The 15,160-nt window shown below is 44.2% G+C and overlaps 1 protein-coding gene across 1 annotated transcript in view; it reads left to right on the forward strand.

Moving 5' to 3' along the window:
• TCHP (trichoplein keratin filament binding) overlaps positions 1–15,160 on the forward strand; it is a 41,056-nt gene continuing 25,896 nt past the window's right edge. The window contains exons 1-7 of the mRNA XM_088467884.1: positions 1–405; positions 979–1,169; positions 2,166–2,376; positions 2,470–2,526; positions 2,780–2,848; positions 3,348–3,521; positions 10,469–10,581. Of these exons, the coding sequence (XP_088324010.1) occupies positions 979–1,169; positions 2,166–2,376; positions 2,470–2,526; positions 2,780–2,848; positions 3,348–3,521; positions 10,469–10,581 (815 nt within the window). The 5' untranslated portion in view covers positions 1–405. The remainder of the gene's footprint in view (positions 406–978; positions 1,170–2,165; positions 2,377–2,469; positions 2,527–2,779; positions 2,849–3,347; positions 3,522–10,468; positions 10,582–15,160) is intronic.

The raw sequence follows: 15,160 nt of genomic DNA on the forward strand, positions 1-15,160 counted from the left end.
ACTTCAGGGTCAGCTGGCGCCTGCGTCTAACAATGTTCCAGTAATGCTACATACAGCTAGCACGGGTTGGTGAGACACTACAGGTTGCTGAACAATCTAGCTACTGCACCAATATTATTCCTGCTATGTTATAGATAGCCCGTGATGCAGCAGCAGTTGGATTGGTGAAATATATGATGTCACTTTATAAGAGACAGTGACTAGGAGGAGACACTACTACTGTACCTAACGTTCTGTTTACTTCCAACTGTCACTTGCCGGGTTTGAGCCGCCTCGGCTGCCGTAGCCCCGCCACAGCTGTGATCTCTATGGTGACCGGAGACACAGGAAGAGGAAGTCAGTGCCTGGCTCAGGCTGTGGTGTCGGTTAATCGGTGGGAGAAAGCAGGAGCTGTGACTAAAAGCTGTAAGTAGTGATTATGCTGCATGCTGCCATTATGCACTGTACGTGTGCCTGCTGCCATTTATACCATTATACCATTATTACGTGTGCCTGGATGTGGGGTGAAGTCTTGAGCTTATTCTAGAAAATTGTTCGGCAGCTTTTCATTAACTGTAAATTTTGTGATAGTTTACTATATGTAGCTCTAAATTGTGCTTTTCCACCCCTGTGTCATTGCAGGCTTACCTACTGTACTCTGTCTATCTAGATAGACCTGTCTGTTTGTTCCAGTTAATGAGCTGTCAGTGTAGACCAGTGATAGGCAGCCTGATTCACTTTGGGGGCTTCTGGCAAATCTGACAACAAAGCAGGAGGGAGCTGGGGACTGCAAGTAAAAGCTGTGAGGGTTCCCCCAGGCCGCCTGTTGCCTATCACTGGACACTATTCGGTGCAAAAGGGACATTTTAGAGTTTACTATATGGCTGGAATAACTTGATAATTAGCAATTGCATTCTTGTAGTCATTATAATGAGCACATTTTACTGTGTAGTCATTTGCTCTGGTCTATTAAAGTTATTGTATTTTTTTCCCTATCAGATGGCCTTGCCTACACTCCCATCATCCTGGCACAGTCGTAGCAGGATGCTAGAGAAACAGATAGTGCGACATAGGCAGCAAGAGGCTAATTTCCGTCATGAGTGGGATCTGGCCAACCGGTATTTTAAAAAGTCTGATGTGTACAGCAGTAAACAAGCCCAATGGAGTTCCCGTATTTCCTATGAACAAAGGTAATAAACCTTAGCGTATTTCTAATGTTATTTAAGTAGAGAGATGAAGTATAGTGAATAATATAAATACTTGGCTTTCTATACTTTTTCAAACAATAAATAATAATATATATTGTAATAAAACAATGTCCTGGTTACTGACGCTACATTTTTCACCAAGGAAAAGTGGAGTGATGGTAAGTTCACACAGAATTAATTCTTTAAATGTTGCTTATAGTACTAAGCAGATTCTTTTTCTATTGTCAGGAAATACATGGTCAAATGAAAGGTTATTTCAAATGTCAGAGTCCTAAATTATTCTATTGCCATGCAGCAGCACATAATCTAAATCCATCTTTCCCTCTCTGCTCATGTTTAATTTGGTTATGATTCTAAACTTCATGGATATCAGATCGCATCAATATAATGCAGGAATACGGGGCCTGATTCAGCAGAGGATAGAATTGTAAAGCCGCACACAAGCAGCTTTGCAATGTCATCGTTGCTAATATGCAAATACAGCAGGAGGTGTCTGACATCTGTGATCCCAGCGCTGCGACCGAGGTCACAGCCTGAGATCACCATTGGTCGCGATGTTGGACTGCTTACACAGACTAGCCGGCATGCAAGGCCAGGAATCTGCTTTCAAGGATGCAGATCCTGGTGTTGTCACTCCCGGAAAACTGTGGTTACAGGCCCCTGTTTCCAGAAACGCAGGCCATCTCCGCACCGCCACGTGATTTCCTCTGCCTGTCATTCATGCAGAGGCATACAGGGGCGTGCGGGCGATCACGCAGGACCTATCCGACACATGCACTGAACTTGTCCTGCGCACGTGCAGATACTCGCGTGCACTGCTGACTCAAGCCCACAGATCGCTCTGAGTATATTCTCAGTGCTATATCTAAATGTTTCTAGTGTCTTAACAGAAAAATGAATGCTATACAGAAATGCAATTCTAAGACAGCAATCCTATGTATTTATATTTTTTAATTGTTGCTTAAATTTTGTTTCCAGCATGAATGCTTACCACCGTGAGAAACAGAAAGAGGAGAAAAGAAAGAACTTAGAGCGTCGGAGAGATGTGCTGCGCAAACTATTACAGGAGGAAAGAGATTTGCTGGAAGCTGAACTCCGAGAGCTCTCTCAGAACAGGGATCCTGACATTGTTAGCATGAGAGAGAGATCGGATGAACTGAAATCCGCTCGAGAAGAGCGACGAAAACAGGTTTACTGACATTTTCACTGTTATGTTAATGCAAAGGTTACTGACAGATCCTTGTGCATTGGTATATTAACTTCTTTTTTTTTTTTGTGCTAGCTTGCAGATGAATTATTGTATGAACAGTGGAAAAAGAACAACATGAAGCTACGTGGGGTAGAATCTTTTTTATTAAAATGTCATACTTGTTGTTTAGTACTAATTTTTGTCAGATGATTGTCATATTATAGTGCTAATGTTCATTTAGGTAAGTGGCTAAAACATGACAATATTTTTTATTTGTTTGCATAATAGTCCATAGAATATATTTATTGAGAATAGTGCAATGTTTTCTAAATGTTGTCAAGTTTGAAAATATTCTGGTCTAGCATTTTTTCTTTGTCTAATTGAATTGTACATTTATATTAAGGTGGAATCCAATTTGCAGAAACAATATGTGGTTAATGCCTGGGGAGAGCAGGTCACAGAGAAAAATCAGGTAATTATTTGACCCTTTCAGAATAGTTGAAATGTAAATGATCAGTGCTTTATATTGCAGCTTAACGTAATGTTTCATATACTAAAATGATGAAGTTGAATGTGGTTTCACAGATGCAACAGGCTGCAGAATCATTGCAAAAGTCAACATAGCTTTTAATCCACTTGCTTTCAGAGTTTTGAAGAGGCACAATCCCTCACCTCTCCCCCTTCTACCAAATTCCACTTACCCAGTATCTTTGCCTACTTCAAGCTACTGTACTTTTTTTTCTCTTTCTTCTCTGTATTCCCCACTGCATGTTACACTTTTATGAATTGTTCATCCTGCTTTCTTTAACCTATGTATTGCACCCTAGGTGGCTGCTTCCCTGGTACTTTAAATGGCAGGAAGAGCTTCAAGTGGAACTATTTATGCAGTGGCTAGCCTGTTAGTTACTTTTTCCAATTTACCCTTGTATGTCCTATAATATTCTGAACACAAATCTTATGATCTCTTCTAGGAAAGAATTGCACAGGAAGAAGAGAAGAAAAGGTTTGAGAACCAATATGAGATTGCAAGACGGGAGGCCATAGAAAATATGAAGAGGGAGGATGAGAGACGCCAGAAAGCTGAGAAGGAGCGTGCAGAGGTCCTGTGCCAACAAATGGAGGAGCTCAAGCTGAGGGATATGGAGGTGAGAGGAACATATACTTTTATCGTCACCCTGATAGTACATCTGATGAGGATAGCAAAAATAAAAGCAAATGCTGGTTGGGAAAGCTCAATTTCTCCTGCATCTTTCGTTTAAGAAGCAGCACTTCATGCATGGTGTTATTAGATGCAAAAAAAACAGACCAGTAGGCGCAAATTGGCCTGCTTGAATCTACCAATAATAGCGCACCAATTGGGTCAGCTGCTGTTCCGATTAGGACTCCTGCAGACCTAACAGTATTAAAATTGCTAATAAAGAAAAAATGTGTGGAACTGCGCTCGACTCCCTAGTGGATATTATGGTCATCCCATGAATGAACCGGTTGTCTTAATAAATGTACATTTTGTTTATTAATATTCATACACAATTAAAAATAATTTGCATGGGTCCCAGCAATATTGTAGCAAATTGAATTACAAGATAAAAAATGAATACACAGAATGAAAAGAAAATTGTAACAGTGACAATGTAGCACAATTAATATGACCAATGGTCAATGTATATTAAAAACAAAGTAACCAATCATCCAACCAGTTCCAGCTGTTAAAGAATATGTAACTGTTGATAAATAGCAGTGTCTATGTTGTTGTTATTGTGAAGTGTGAATGCTCACCCTGGTATCTGGACACCGTTGCAGCTTATGCTTGTAAAGTCCAATATCCCTGGAACATGGGTAGGCAGTATTCCGAATAATTCTCCAATAGGGTCTCCAGACCCTCAGCTCTCGGCAATGTTCCCCGCTGACACGTTGAATCTGCACGGTGAGACCGACGTCTCTACATGCATATACTGCGGGTGTGGGGGAGCTTGTAAGCCTCTGGCTCGCTTATGGTAAAATCCGGTAATCAGATTTTCACGATTGTGGGGTCCTTGGACCACTATCTGCCAGTCGCAGACTCTGACCTGCCGCTGTGATGTGCAGTAATGCCGGCGTCTAGGCGGGATAGATGCTGCACATGTGTAAAGAGTGAGTCATCTAATTGGTAAAGAGCCGCCGGGAAAAACCAGGACACCGTGGCAATACCAAATAGGTTGGATGGAATAATGTGCAGCAATTGCTGGATCCCTGTTGTAACATGTAGCAACCAGTACTCTTTCACTAACGCGTTTCTTCACCTTTGGGTAATTTTGTCAGAGAATATATTGCTGCACTAGAGGTAGTGCTATTTATTCATTTTGGGATGATTGCAGAATTACTTAATTCCATATACCTGTAGTTACTTAATAGAGATTGGCCTTATAAAACATGGTCTGGTTGTGATTTACTTCGGTCTGGAGAAAGTTCAGTGAAATCAAATATATTAAATATCCAATATTAAAAGCCATGTTTTACACATGGAAAATAAATATGAAAAACCAAATAAATACACAGTCAAGTTTAGAAAAACCATGTATCAGAAAGAACATATATTTACCAAAAGAATACAAATATAACTTTATATAGTTAGCTTTCTTATTGCACTGAAAGAATTATATAGACTACAGTCAGTAATAAATACAATGAAAACATGCACTATTTAATTGTATGCAACTATAATAGTTGGACAGATTCAACTATACCATTAAGTATGACTCCCACCCGCATAGTTGGTTATAGCTAGATAACACTAGGACTAGTTCTAAAGGCGGCACTTATATAGAGAGTGTATTGAATACTGCTAGGTGGTTGGGTAAAAACCCCACATCACATTGCTAAGCACAGCATAAATGGGTAATACCCTATAGAGACTCCTATATATGGCATGAAATAAAGTGAGTGTAGTGAAAGTCTAACAAGGATTTTCACCAAACTGTGAAATCCTTAAAAAAAAAAAATGAAGATATTGTCTACATTCACATATTATATATGCACAAGAAAAGTGAGGAAAAAGAAGGAGAAACACTCATTGGAGTGAGTCAAGAGAATTAGAAGTCTATTTCTATGGTTTCATTCAGGCCATCCGGAGGATATAAAGTATGTAGTGTATGAATCCAATAGTTCTCACAAATACAAAGTTTGCGGAATCTGTCTCCACTCCTGGCAGTGGTCTTAATGTATTCAATACCTGTTAACTTTAAGTCTACTGGATTACTGGAATTAAATTTGGTAAAGTGTTGATAAATATTATGACTACCTCGGGATTGAACTATGGGGGTCATTCAGACCTGCTCGCGAGCGCAGGACGCTCGCAAGCGGTTCGATGGTGCCCTACTGCACATGACAGAGGGAGCTCCGTTGTGCGCATGCGCGAGACCCGGCTAGCGACGGGTTAGCCGTCGCTCCGGGTCTCGCACCAAAGGGGGCATGCTGTCGATGTTGATTGACAGCACGCCCCCTTTGGTGGGTGTGCCGGGGCGTGGCTGCCAGACGGAGGCGTTCCCATGGGAACGCCCACCGTCTGAAGCCGGCCCCACTGCCATCAGTAGTGATGTCAGTGGGAGTGATTTTGGCTCTGATAGAGCCAAAATCACTCCAGGACTTGCTGCAGCGAGACCCTACCGCAGAGTCTCCGTCGCAAGCCCGATGGTCGTGATGGTCTTGACCATCGCGACCATCATCATGGACGCTCGCATAAGCTGTGGGTGGTAACCCACAGCTATGCGAGCGTCCATAAGGCCGCTCCAAGTTGAGGTAGGAGGGCCCTAATTCAGAGCGAGTGCTCTGGTCAGAGCGTCCGGCTCTGAATCAGGCCCTATATTCCGTTTGTGTTCCAAAAAGCGGGTTCTAAGACACCTAGTAGTCCTCCCGACGTATTGAAGGGAGCAACTACATTCAAGGACATATATAACGTAATCAGTGTTACGATTAATGAAAGCTTGAATATCGAATACTTCTCCAGTTTTGTTAGACTTAAAGCAGTGTATTCTATGGGAGATGAATTGACAGGTGAGACACCTCTGTCCACTACATTTATAACAACCTGACGGTTTAGTAGGAATCCATGTATCAAGATGTTCTAAATTCTGAATGGGTCTCCTATCCACAAAGTGACTCTTAGTGAGAATACTGCCCAGATTCTCTGATTTCTTAAAAATGACGCAGGGAGTGTTGGAGATCTCTTGTTTGAGGATGGGGTCTTGCATCAGAATGGGAACATTTTTTGAGATAATCTTTTTAATTGACAGTGAGGAGTCATTAAATTTGGAGATAAATGGTGTCTTTCGATCACTTAGATTATTTCCATTCTTAGCTTTAGGTTTCCCTTCTGGGATAAGTTGGTATAAGTGGATGATTGGTTACTTTGTTTTTAATATACATTGACCATTGGTCATATTAATTGTGCTACATTGTCACTGTTACAATTTTCTTTTCATTCTGTGTATTCATTTTTTTATCTTGTAATTCAATTGCTACTGGGACCAATTCAAATTATTTTTAATTGTGTATGAATATTAATAAACAGAATGTAAATTTATTAAGACAACCGGTTCATTTATGGGATGACCATAATATCCACTAGGGGGTTGAGCGCAGTTCCACACATTGTTTCTTAGTTATTAGATGCCATTGTTTCTGAAGTGTCTGTGTTAGGCTGAATAATCCCAACTGTTAAAGGAGTGTACATGCCATTAATGTGGAAAAAGAAACACTACTGTGTTTATTCATAGGTTACCGGAGCTATTCAATTCACTGCTCTTGTTAGCCTAACTAAACATTTTCTTCTCTCACCCTCCTGAGGGTGCGAGCAGAAATCCGACCAAAGTGCCAGCCACAAGGCTTTTTTCCAGCTCAGCGCAGCACTAATAGCCTCGCAGACTGCACTTTAGTTGGAGAATGCTGGTTAGCACAGTTAGATCAAGCTTTAGTGGTGTTAACCGGCATTCTCCAATTTAAGCGGCTTTAGTTGGATTTAATAGCGCGCTGAATTGAATAGCTCAGGGATGTCTTTCCTGGCATTATTAACAGCACGCTGAATTGAGTGGCCCTCCCCATATGGCTGGTGCACTTGAAGAATGTTTGTTGGTACCCTGACCATTTTATACCATGAGGACATAAACATTAATTTGAAAATACATTTTCTATAAAGTTATTTGTAAAGCTAGAATTGTGTTTCTAAACTATGGATCCCATTCCACCAGTGTGTCATAGTCCCAGTGCTATCTGTACTAGCAGACTAGGACAGATAACATGTCACTGCCAAGTCTGCACTGTAAGCACAATGCAGATATTGTGAACCCTGTCCTTGGCATACAAGATAACAACATAGCGTTGCTGTAGTATCTTCTCACTAATGAATCAAATTGAAGAGCTGTGTCTGCTATGACTTTTCAAAAGTGAAAAATGTATAAATCTGGTTATATTACTGACTCACATGGGCTAATCTGGAGACAGCCCACTATTGACAAATCACCTTCCATGCACTAAAGGCAACCACTCTTATGGCTGGTTTAGTTGAGCATGATACCCCATAGGCTTCATGTGATGTGATGTGAGGTTGTGTACATTTTTTGGATATAACAGTTCGGTAAACATTGCTTATATTTGCTTGCACTTATATGAGTACAAAGGAAACCAAGCATTGTTTTAGAGCCATATCCTCCAGCAGAGACCCATCACGCAGGTCTTCTATGGGATTTTGGGCCCGATTCAGATGTGTATGCTAATGCAATCGCAGCTGCGATCCCACATGCAGCTGCTGTGTGAAAATATGCTAATGCTGTAGCCACCTGGAAATGTATTAAGACGCCCACCAGTGGAAGTGTTCATCCTAGCACAACCTGTGCAGTTCCTCTTTCCTGCCTGTGTTGCTCTTTGCTCTGGTGCTTCTAGCTGATGCAACAAACTGCTGAGATACAGATCAGAGTGTGCTAGAAGCACCAGAGGAGAGATCGACACCCCAGGCAGGAAAGAAGGAATACACGGGTTGTGACAGGTGCAGGGTGCTATAATGAACACTACAAGTGCGTACAAAACTGCAGACGTGGGTGCAGATCCTTTGTTGAGCGACCATCTGTGTAACCTTATGGTCACGTAGAATGGCCACGGGAACTGAGACACTGGCACAAAATTTTCTGCATACGGGATTGCAGTAGTATGCTGAGGCACTCGCCAACACACCTGCGTTTCTGCCATCACTCCCTGTAACTGCCCCCAAATGGTATGCGAAATCCTCATTGCGAGCGGCATCGCTACGGTATTTTGGCACGTGCGCAATCAGTGATACTGCGAAGCATGCGCAGTTGGCTGATAATCATTCAACTGCATAAATCTCTGCACTGCATTCACATCTGAATAAGGCTCTTTGCGCTAATTGAATTTGCCCCTTAGGCAGCAGAACATCCAAATGAGCAGAAAAGTAGTCTCCTAGCATTACGTTGCCCAAATGTCCAATGCAAAGTCTGTATTTGATCTTAGATTCCTAATTTGAATAGTAAGTATTCTTTTCCTACTGTTTCATGTCATTGTATGTAATTTTGTTGTGTCATGATCCCCATTATCTACAGCTCTACGTAATATGCCAGTGCTGTCTAATTAAAGCATAAAAATACAAATGTGTCCACATACATCTAACCTCCGTGCCCTACAAGTCTCGCTAAACATGAGGCGTGAGCGCCGTGCAACTCTGTAGCGCCGAGTGTCTTTGTGTGACTTTTTACCTTCAAAAGCGTCTTATTCGCAAAGTGATGCGAATAGGACCCACAGCTTCTGCTGAATAAAATATGCGGCATGCCTATATTCTGTGTGCAACTGCAGGTGTATCTGCATACAAAATGCTACGTTACAGTGTCGGCGGCTGTGACACTATAACATAGCATTTCATATGCAAATACACCCGCAGTTACCGGCTGTGACACTGTAACTTAGCATTTCACATGCAGATACAGTGTCACAGCCTCTGGCTGCGGTTGTATCTGCATGTGAAATGCTATGTTACAGTGTCACAGTAGGTGACTGCGGTTGTATCTGCATGTGAAATGCTATGTTACAGTGTCACAGTCGGTGACTGTGGGTGTATCTGCATGTGAAATGCTATGTTATAGTGTCACAGTCGGTGACTGCGGGTGTATTTGCATCGAAATGCTATGTTACAGTGTCACAGTCGGTGACTGCGGGTGTATTTGCATGTGAAATGCTATGTTACAGTGTCACAGTCGGTGACTGCGGGTGTATCTGCATGTGAAATGCTATGTTACAGTGTCACAGTCGGTGACTGCGGTTGTATCTGCATGTGAAATGCTATGTTACACCCGCAGTCACCGACTGTGACACTGTATCTGCATGTGAAATGCTATGTTACAGTGTCACAGTCGGTGACTGCGGGTGTATCTGCATGTGAAATGCTATGTTATAGTGTCACAGCCTCTGACTGCGGTTATATCTGCATGTGAAATGCTATGTTACAGTGTCACAGTCGGTGACTGTGGGTGTATCTGCATGTGAAATGCTATGTTATAGTGTCACAGCCTCTGACTGCGGTTACATCTGCATGTGAAATGCTATGTTACAGTGTCACAGTCGGTGACTGTGGGTGTATCTGCATGTGAAATGCTATGTTATAGTGTCACAGCCTCTGACTGCAGTTATAACATAGTATTTTCCATGCAGATGCACACAGAATATAGGCATGCCGCATATAATTTGAATCAGAAGAAGCTGTCTGTGTGTTCTATTCGCATCGCGAATAAGATTCGTTTGAAGGTAAAAAGTTGCACAAAAAGATGCTCGGTGGTACTGGATCACAGCACAGCAGGGCGTGGCTAGAAGCGCTGTTTAAGGTGCAACGAAGTGAGATGCATGTGGACACATCTGTATCTAAAAGCCATCAACATCTTTATAGGTGTCTCTGACATATGACTGGTAACAATAATCCCCTCCTCCACTCGTCCAAAAGTCACTGTACACTGAAATGAAACTGACCTCTTTCCTGCATATTTTTGGTGGTGGTCACAATGCCTTTAGCTGCCTAATAAAACTGATTAAAGTCTATAAAATATATGTACCATGGTAGGCCCAGAAGTTGAAGAAGGAACAAGAGGATTTATTAAGACAGCAGTGGGAAGTAGAGGAACTTCAGGAGAAAAGGAAAAAGATTGAGGAAAGCAGGAAAAAAGCAGAACTTGGGTATGTACAAATTAATGAAATGTTTTCTTTCTTTTTTAAAGTATTCGTTTGAGTGTTATTACTGCTTTTTACATTATAAAGCGGTAGCATATGAATACTGCTAAATAATACAAAGCTGGTATATATTTTATTTTATTATTTTTTATTTTTTTTAAGGGAATATCAACCCAAATATAATATTTTATACCAAGGGGCCTATTCATCATCACTTAATTTTTACAAAAGCAGGTGAAAATTAACATTATCGGGCCATTCAATAAGAAGGTAAAGCAGGAGATATGTGACATCTCCTGCTTACCTTCCTCTGACAGAATGGCCTGCTGTCCCCATACACTACTATGGGGACAGAATACAATGTTTTCGGAGCTTGATTGCAGGAGCATTCGCCATCTTCAGATGGTGAATGCTCCTAAAGAAGATCAGATGGCTCAAAGGGCTAGTGCACATGTTCTACAGATTTAGTATGTGACAGTCCAGGTTTTTAATCCTATGATGGATTTGTTACTGCTTTACTGACGCGTCAGTGAGGACTACGACTGACCACGCCAAACCCGTTCAGGGGCAGGGGGTGGCTCTGACGACACAGACCGTGTAATGGTTTGCACTATTGCCTCACCACAGTGCGGTCTTGGATATGATTCCCACTACAGCCCTTACTGTGTGGAGTTTGTATGTAGGGATTTTGCTTTATTCTGGGCGATGTTTCTCCCATGCACAGTGTAACTCTGCATGTGTGTGTATGTGTGTATGTGTATAGGACCCAGTGACGCGCAGGCATCTGGGATTCTGCATCCACCACGGCGGGACCTGTCTGGGGGTGGGGGCTCTCAGCAGGTCGGTGTATGCCCTAGTGAAGCTGGTGGTGCTTCACAGGGAGACCCAAGTTCAGGCTTGGGTATTTCCTCATCGCTGACGCAGGCTTCTTTCCCTCTATAGGGTTAAGTTTCCAGCCGCTATATGTTCTGCTCTGGCTCCATGTTTTGCAGCGTCATGATTCACGCTTTTTCAGGAATTCTCTGCTGTGCAAGGCACAGATAAAGGGTGGTCTTGGAGGCGTCTTCCTCCTTCCTGGGCCCCATTAGACGTTTTGCATGCGCAGGAACTTACAAGGCTTTGCGCTGTCCCAAAGGCTGAGGACCTACTGACCTTTTCGATTCATTGCTGCTATGCACCACTCTCTAGGAGGTTTGGATATGGATTCCCAAGCGGTGGCTGTGGGTTTGTCCAAGCGTTGGCGACAGAAAGTATTTTCTTTCCCTTCGGAGAATCTCTCCAGTCTCCTCAGGGAGGCTTAGGAGACGCCGGATTCAGAGGGCTCTATTCCACGCATTTTAGCTTCCAGCGGATTAAGTATCCAAGTGGAAGCTCTTCCCACGGTAGTTGCTGTGGTACCACACGCCCTTCCTGTGCAGGGCTCAACGTCTGGTAGGGATCCGCTAGCTAGACCTTGTATGGTTGTCTGCGGTCTGTTTTGATAAGTTCTAGGGTCGTTATTCGGCTTTGGCGAGCCTCGACATTGAGCATGCGCTATGGTCATTTCTGCTAACGTATTTGTCGAGATGCTTCACAGTGATTCGCCCTGGGACTCAATGCTGAATTGGAGGGACATTCACGGCAGGCTCTGTGTTGGGAGGCCAGGGAAGACTGGGCACAGGTAGCTTCCGGGTTCAGCTACGGCTGCTTTGGTTTGAAGGACCCTTTTGGCTCTGCGCTTTGCATACACATTTATTACCAGAGTGTACCTTACACTATTTTTTGTTTGTTAAGGACGTTCTCTTTTGGCTGAAACGGAATAATCTCCGCTGGTCGGGAAAGCATTTTTCTGCCGGTGGCCGTCCTAACGGCAAGGTTCGCGTTTCCACGTTTTCACACCTCCTTTGAGGTAGTGCGTCTTTGGAAGGTCAGTTGGACACAGGCCGATTCTTTCCTGGCAGGGGTTTAATTTCCGGGGGCAGTTTTTAGTAACACTCTCCATTCTGGGGACATGGCTCCAAGGAAGCCTAGGGCCTAATAGAGTGTCTGTCTGTCTCTGTCCCCCCCTCTCCCTCCCTCCCCTCGGTGGTCCCCCCACCATGGCGTTGTTTTGTTTTTTCACATCGCTTCTCTCCAGGAAGTGGCGAACGTGGTGACATTGGGCCGTGCTAGCATGCCACTTTTTTCAGCCAGCATGTTTTTGCTCCAGTTCCTCCGCAGTTACAGAAACTGGGGTTCTATTGTCTACGTAGTTTGCATGCTGAACGACTCATTCCGGCCACTCTTGTCTTTGTGCCTTGCGCACCAGGGGGTGGGTAGTTCACTTGAACTCCCTCTGATCAGGGATCCACAGTGCAGAGGCCAACAAATCCTCGCTAGATGTCTGGAACGCATGTCTTCAGGTTCCGTTTTGGGCAGGTTGTTCTACTTATTCAGTGGATAATCAACTCTGTCCCATGTTTATTCCGGGCCCTACCATTCGGTGGAGCCCTGGCTCTGTGTGTTTGCAACACAATACGATCGTTGCTGCCGTGCATAGTGTGCACAGATCATATAACAATTCGGCCCTCCAATGAGGTTCTGCTTGTGAAGGATATCTTGGCTTCACAGTTACTGGAACTTGCTAGGTCGCTTGTTTCAAGTACTTTCGGGTCAGTGCTGTATCCCGACTTTTGCAAGGTTTCCCTTGTTTCCTTGTCTACCCCTTCAGTTCTGATGGTGGCCCATGACTCCTCTCTCCAGCTGTGTTTTTCTTGCGGCAGACTGTGAACTGACCCTACCAACCTTGGTCAAAGGTTTGGTCGTGCCTAATCCGCCTATTGGGCACCCTGTCCATCCTCTTCTGGCTGAGGTGCCGTGAAATTGCTTTTCAGCTTCGGGGCCTTGGGTTACCATCCATAACGGCTCGGCTGTTCCATGGGCTCGAGCTCCAAGCCGTCATTCTGGCTCTTTTGGGGGCCCTGTCCGTCCTCCCCTGCCGGCTGTTCGCAGTCGGTTAGACAACGACCTGGCGACGGCATATGTATGTCTTCCAGCAGGCAGAAGAGCTATGCCTAAGTCTTTCCATGGCGGAGATCTTTGTTTCATCTCTCTCAGAGGTGGTCATACCGGTAGTGGGAAACTGACAGTGGACGTTTCTCCTAGGGCAGTGGTCTCTCTCGGTCTCTCTCCCTCTCTCCCTACCGTTCGGGCATGAGGGATCTCAGAGGCTCTCAGCACCTTTTGTGAGGCTCCACAGTTTGGTATGTGATCCGGGTATCCGCTGGCTTCTGCAAGTGGCTGCCTTGACTGTTCTGTGGAATTTTTCATCCAGAGCATCTGTTTCTGCCGTCCACACTGTTCCCTCAGGTCTCCATGGGCATTGAGGCTTCCCGAGTGAGCATAATCCTAGTTGCTATGCTGGCCGTGGTACACGGACGTTCTACCAAGCTCGGTAGGTCCTGGGTGTCGTCTTCCATTTTGTCCAGACCTGCTGCAACTAGGCCAGTTTTAACATGGGCACTTTCCTTGATTGGACTTCAGGTTTTTGTGTCTCGTGGTCTGAACTAAGCTGCAAGCCCGTGGTCCGTTTCCATCTTGCGCTTACCTTCAATGGATCTTCAGTTACTTGGAAGCTGGTTTTCCTTAGGCCTATTGCATTCTCTCGGCATAGTTCTGTGTTTAAGGTTGGCAAGCCATAATTTCTTGTCTTCCATGAAGATTGCGGTTCTCTGTACAGGTTTTGCGTTCCAGCCAACACTTGTTTCGGCCTTGTATTTACACCAGGATATTGTTTTTCCTCCTTTGGCAAATTCCGGGGACTGCCATGATCTGGCTCTGCTAGTTGAGCACTGCAGATTTCCTTGGATATGTCTTGGTACGCCACACTGTTCTCTGTGGGCTCCTTATGATGCGCATGAACATGGTTGGCCGTTTACTCAGCAGACCCTTTGCGCGGTTGATCTGCTCGGTCATCACACAAGCCTATTCTGATGCGGGGCGACTGCCACCAGACCGGGTGTTAGTGCCTTCTGCCTGCGTTCTTATGAGCAGTGCGACGCAGGACTTCAGCAGTCGTGCGGCTCTCTGGTCCCCTGTCCCCAGGTTTGCTCATTTTTAAGTTTTCAGGTTTTTTGCCTCTGGCCGCACCCACTTTTGGCATACAGTCCTCCGGGTCAGGCAGCCTGAGCGTTCCCTCCCTTGGGGGCGGCTTTTGAACGTCCGATTGTCCAGTGTTCCCCAGCCTTGCTGGAAGAGAAAATTGGATTTCTGGTCAACTTACCATTGAATCCTTTTCTCTTAAGCAGGCTGGGGAACACTGCAATCCCTCCCTCACGTTCAGTCGTGCAACGTTGTTGGTTCTTGACCGTCCTGTTCCCTACTGGTTTGTTTAGAACAACCAAACCGTTTCACGGGGTTCCTGCTACTCCTCTCCAGATTCTTTTAAATAAGTACTGGAATTGTGGGATTGTAGGGGGGAGGAGTTTAGGATTTAATCTACAGTTTCATTATGTGCCAGCTCCAGCACCAAACAACAATCCCATTGTCCAGTGTTCCTCAGCCTGCTTAAGAGAAAAGGATTCAACGGTAAGTTGACCAAAAATCCTATATTTCCTTATATAATGAC

This window comes from Taudactylus pleione, unplaced genomic scaffold (assembly GCF_031769625.1).
Source record: "Taudactylus pleione unplaced genomic scaffold, aTauple2 ptg000078l, whole genome shotgun sequence".
NCBI lineage: Eukaryota > Metazoa > Chordata > Amphibia > Anura > Myobatrachidae > Taudactylus > Taudactylus pleione.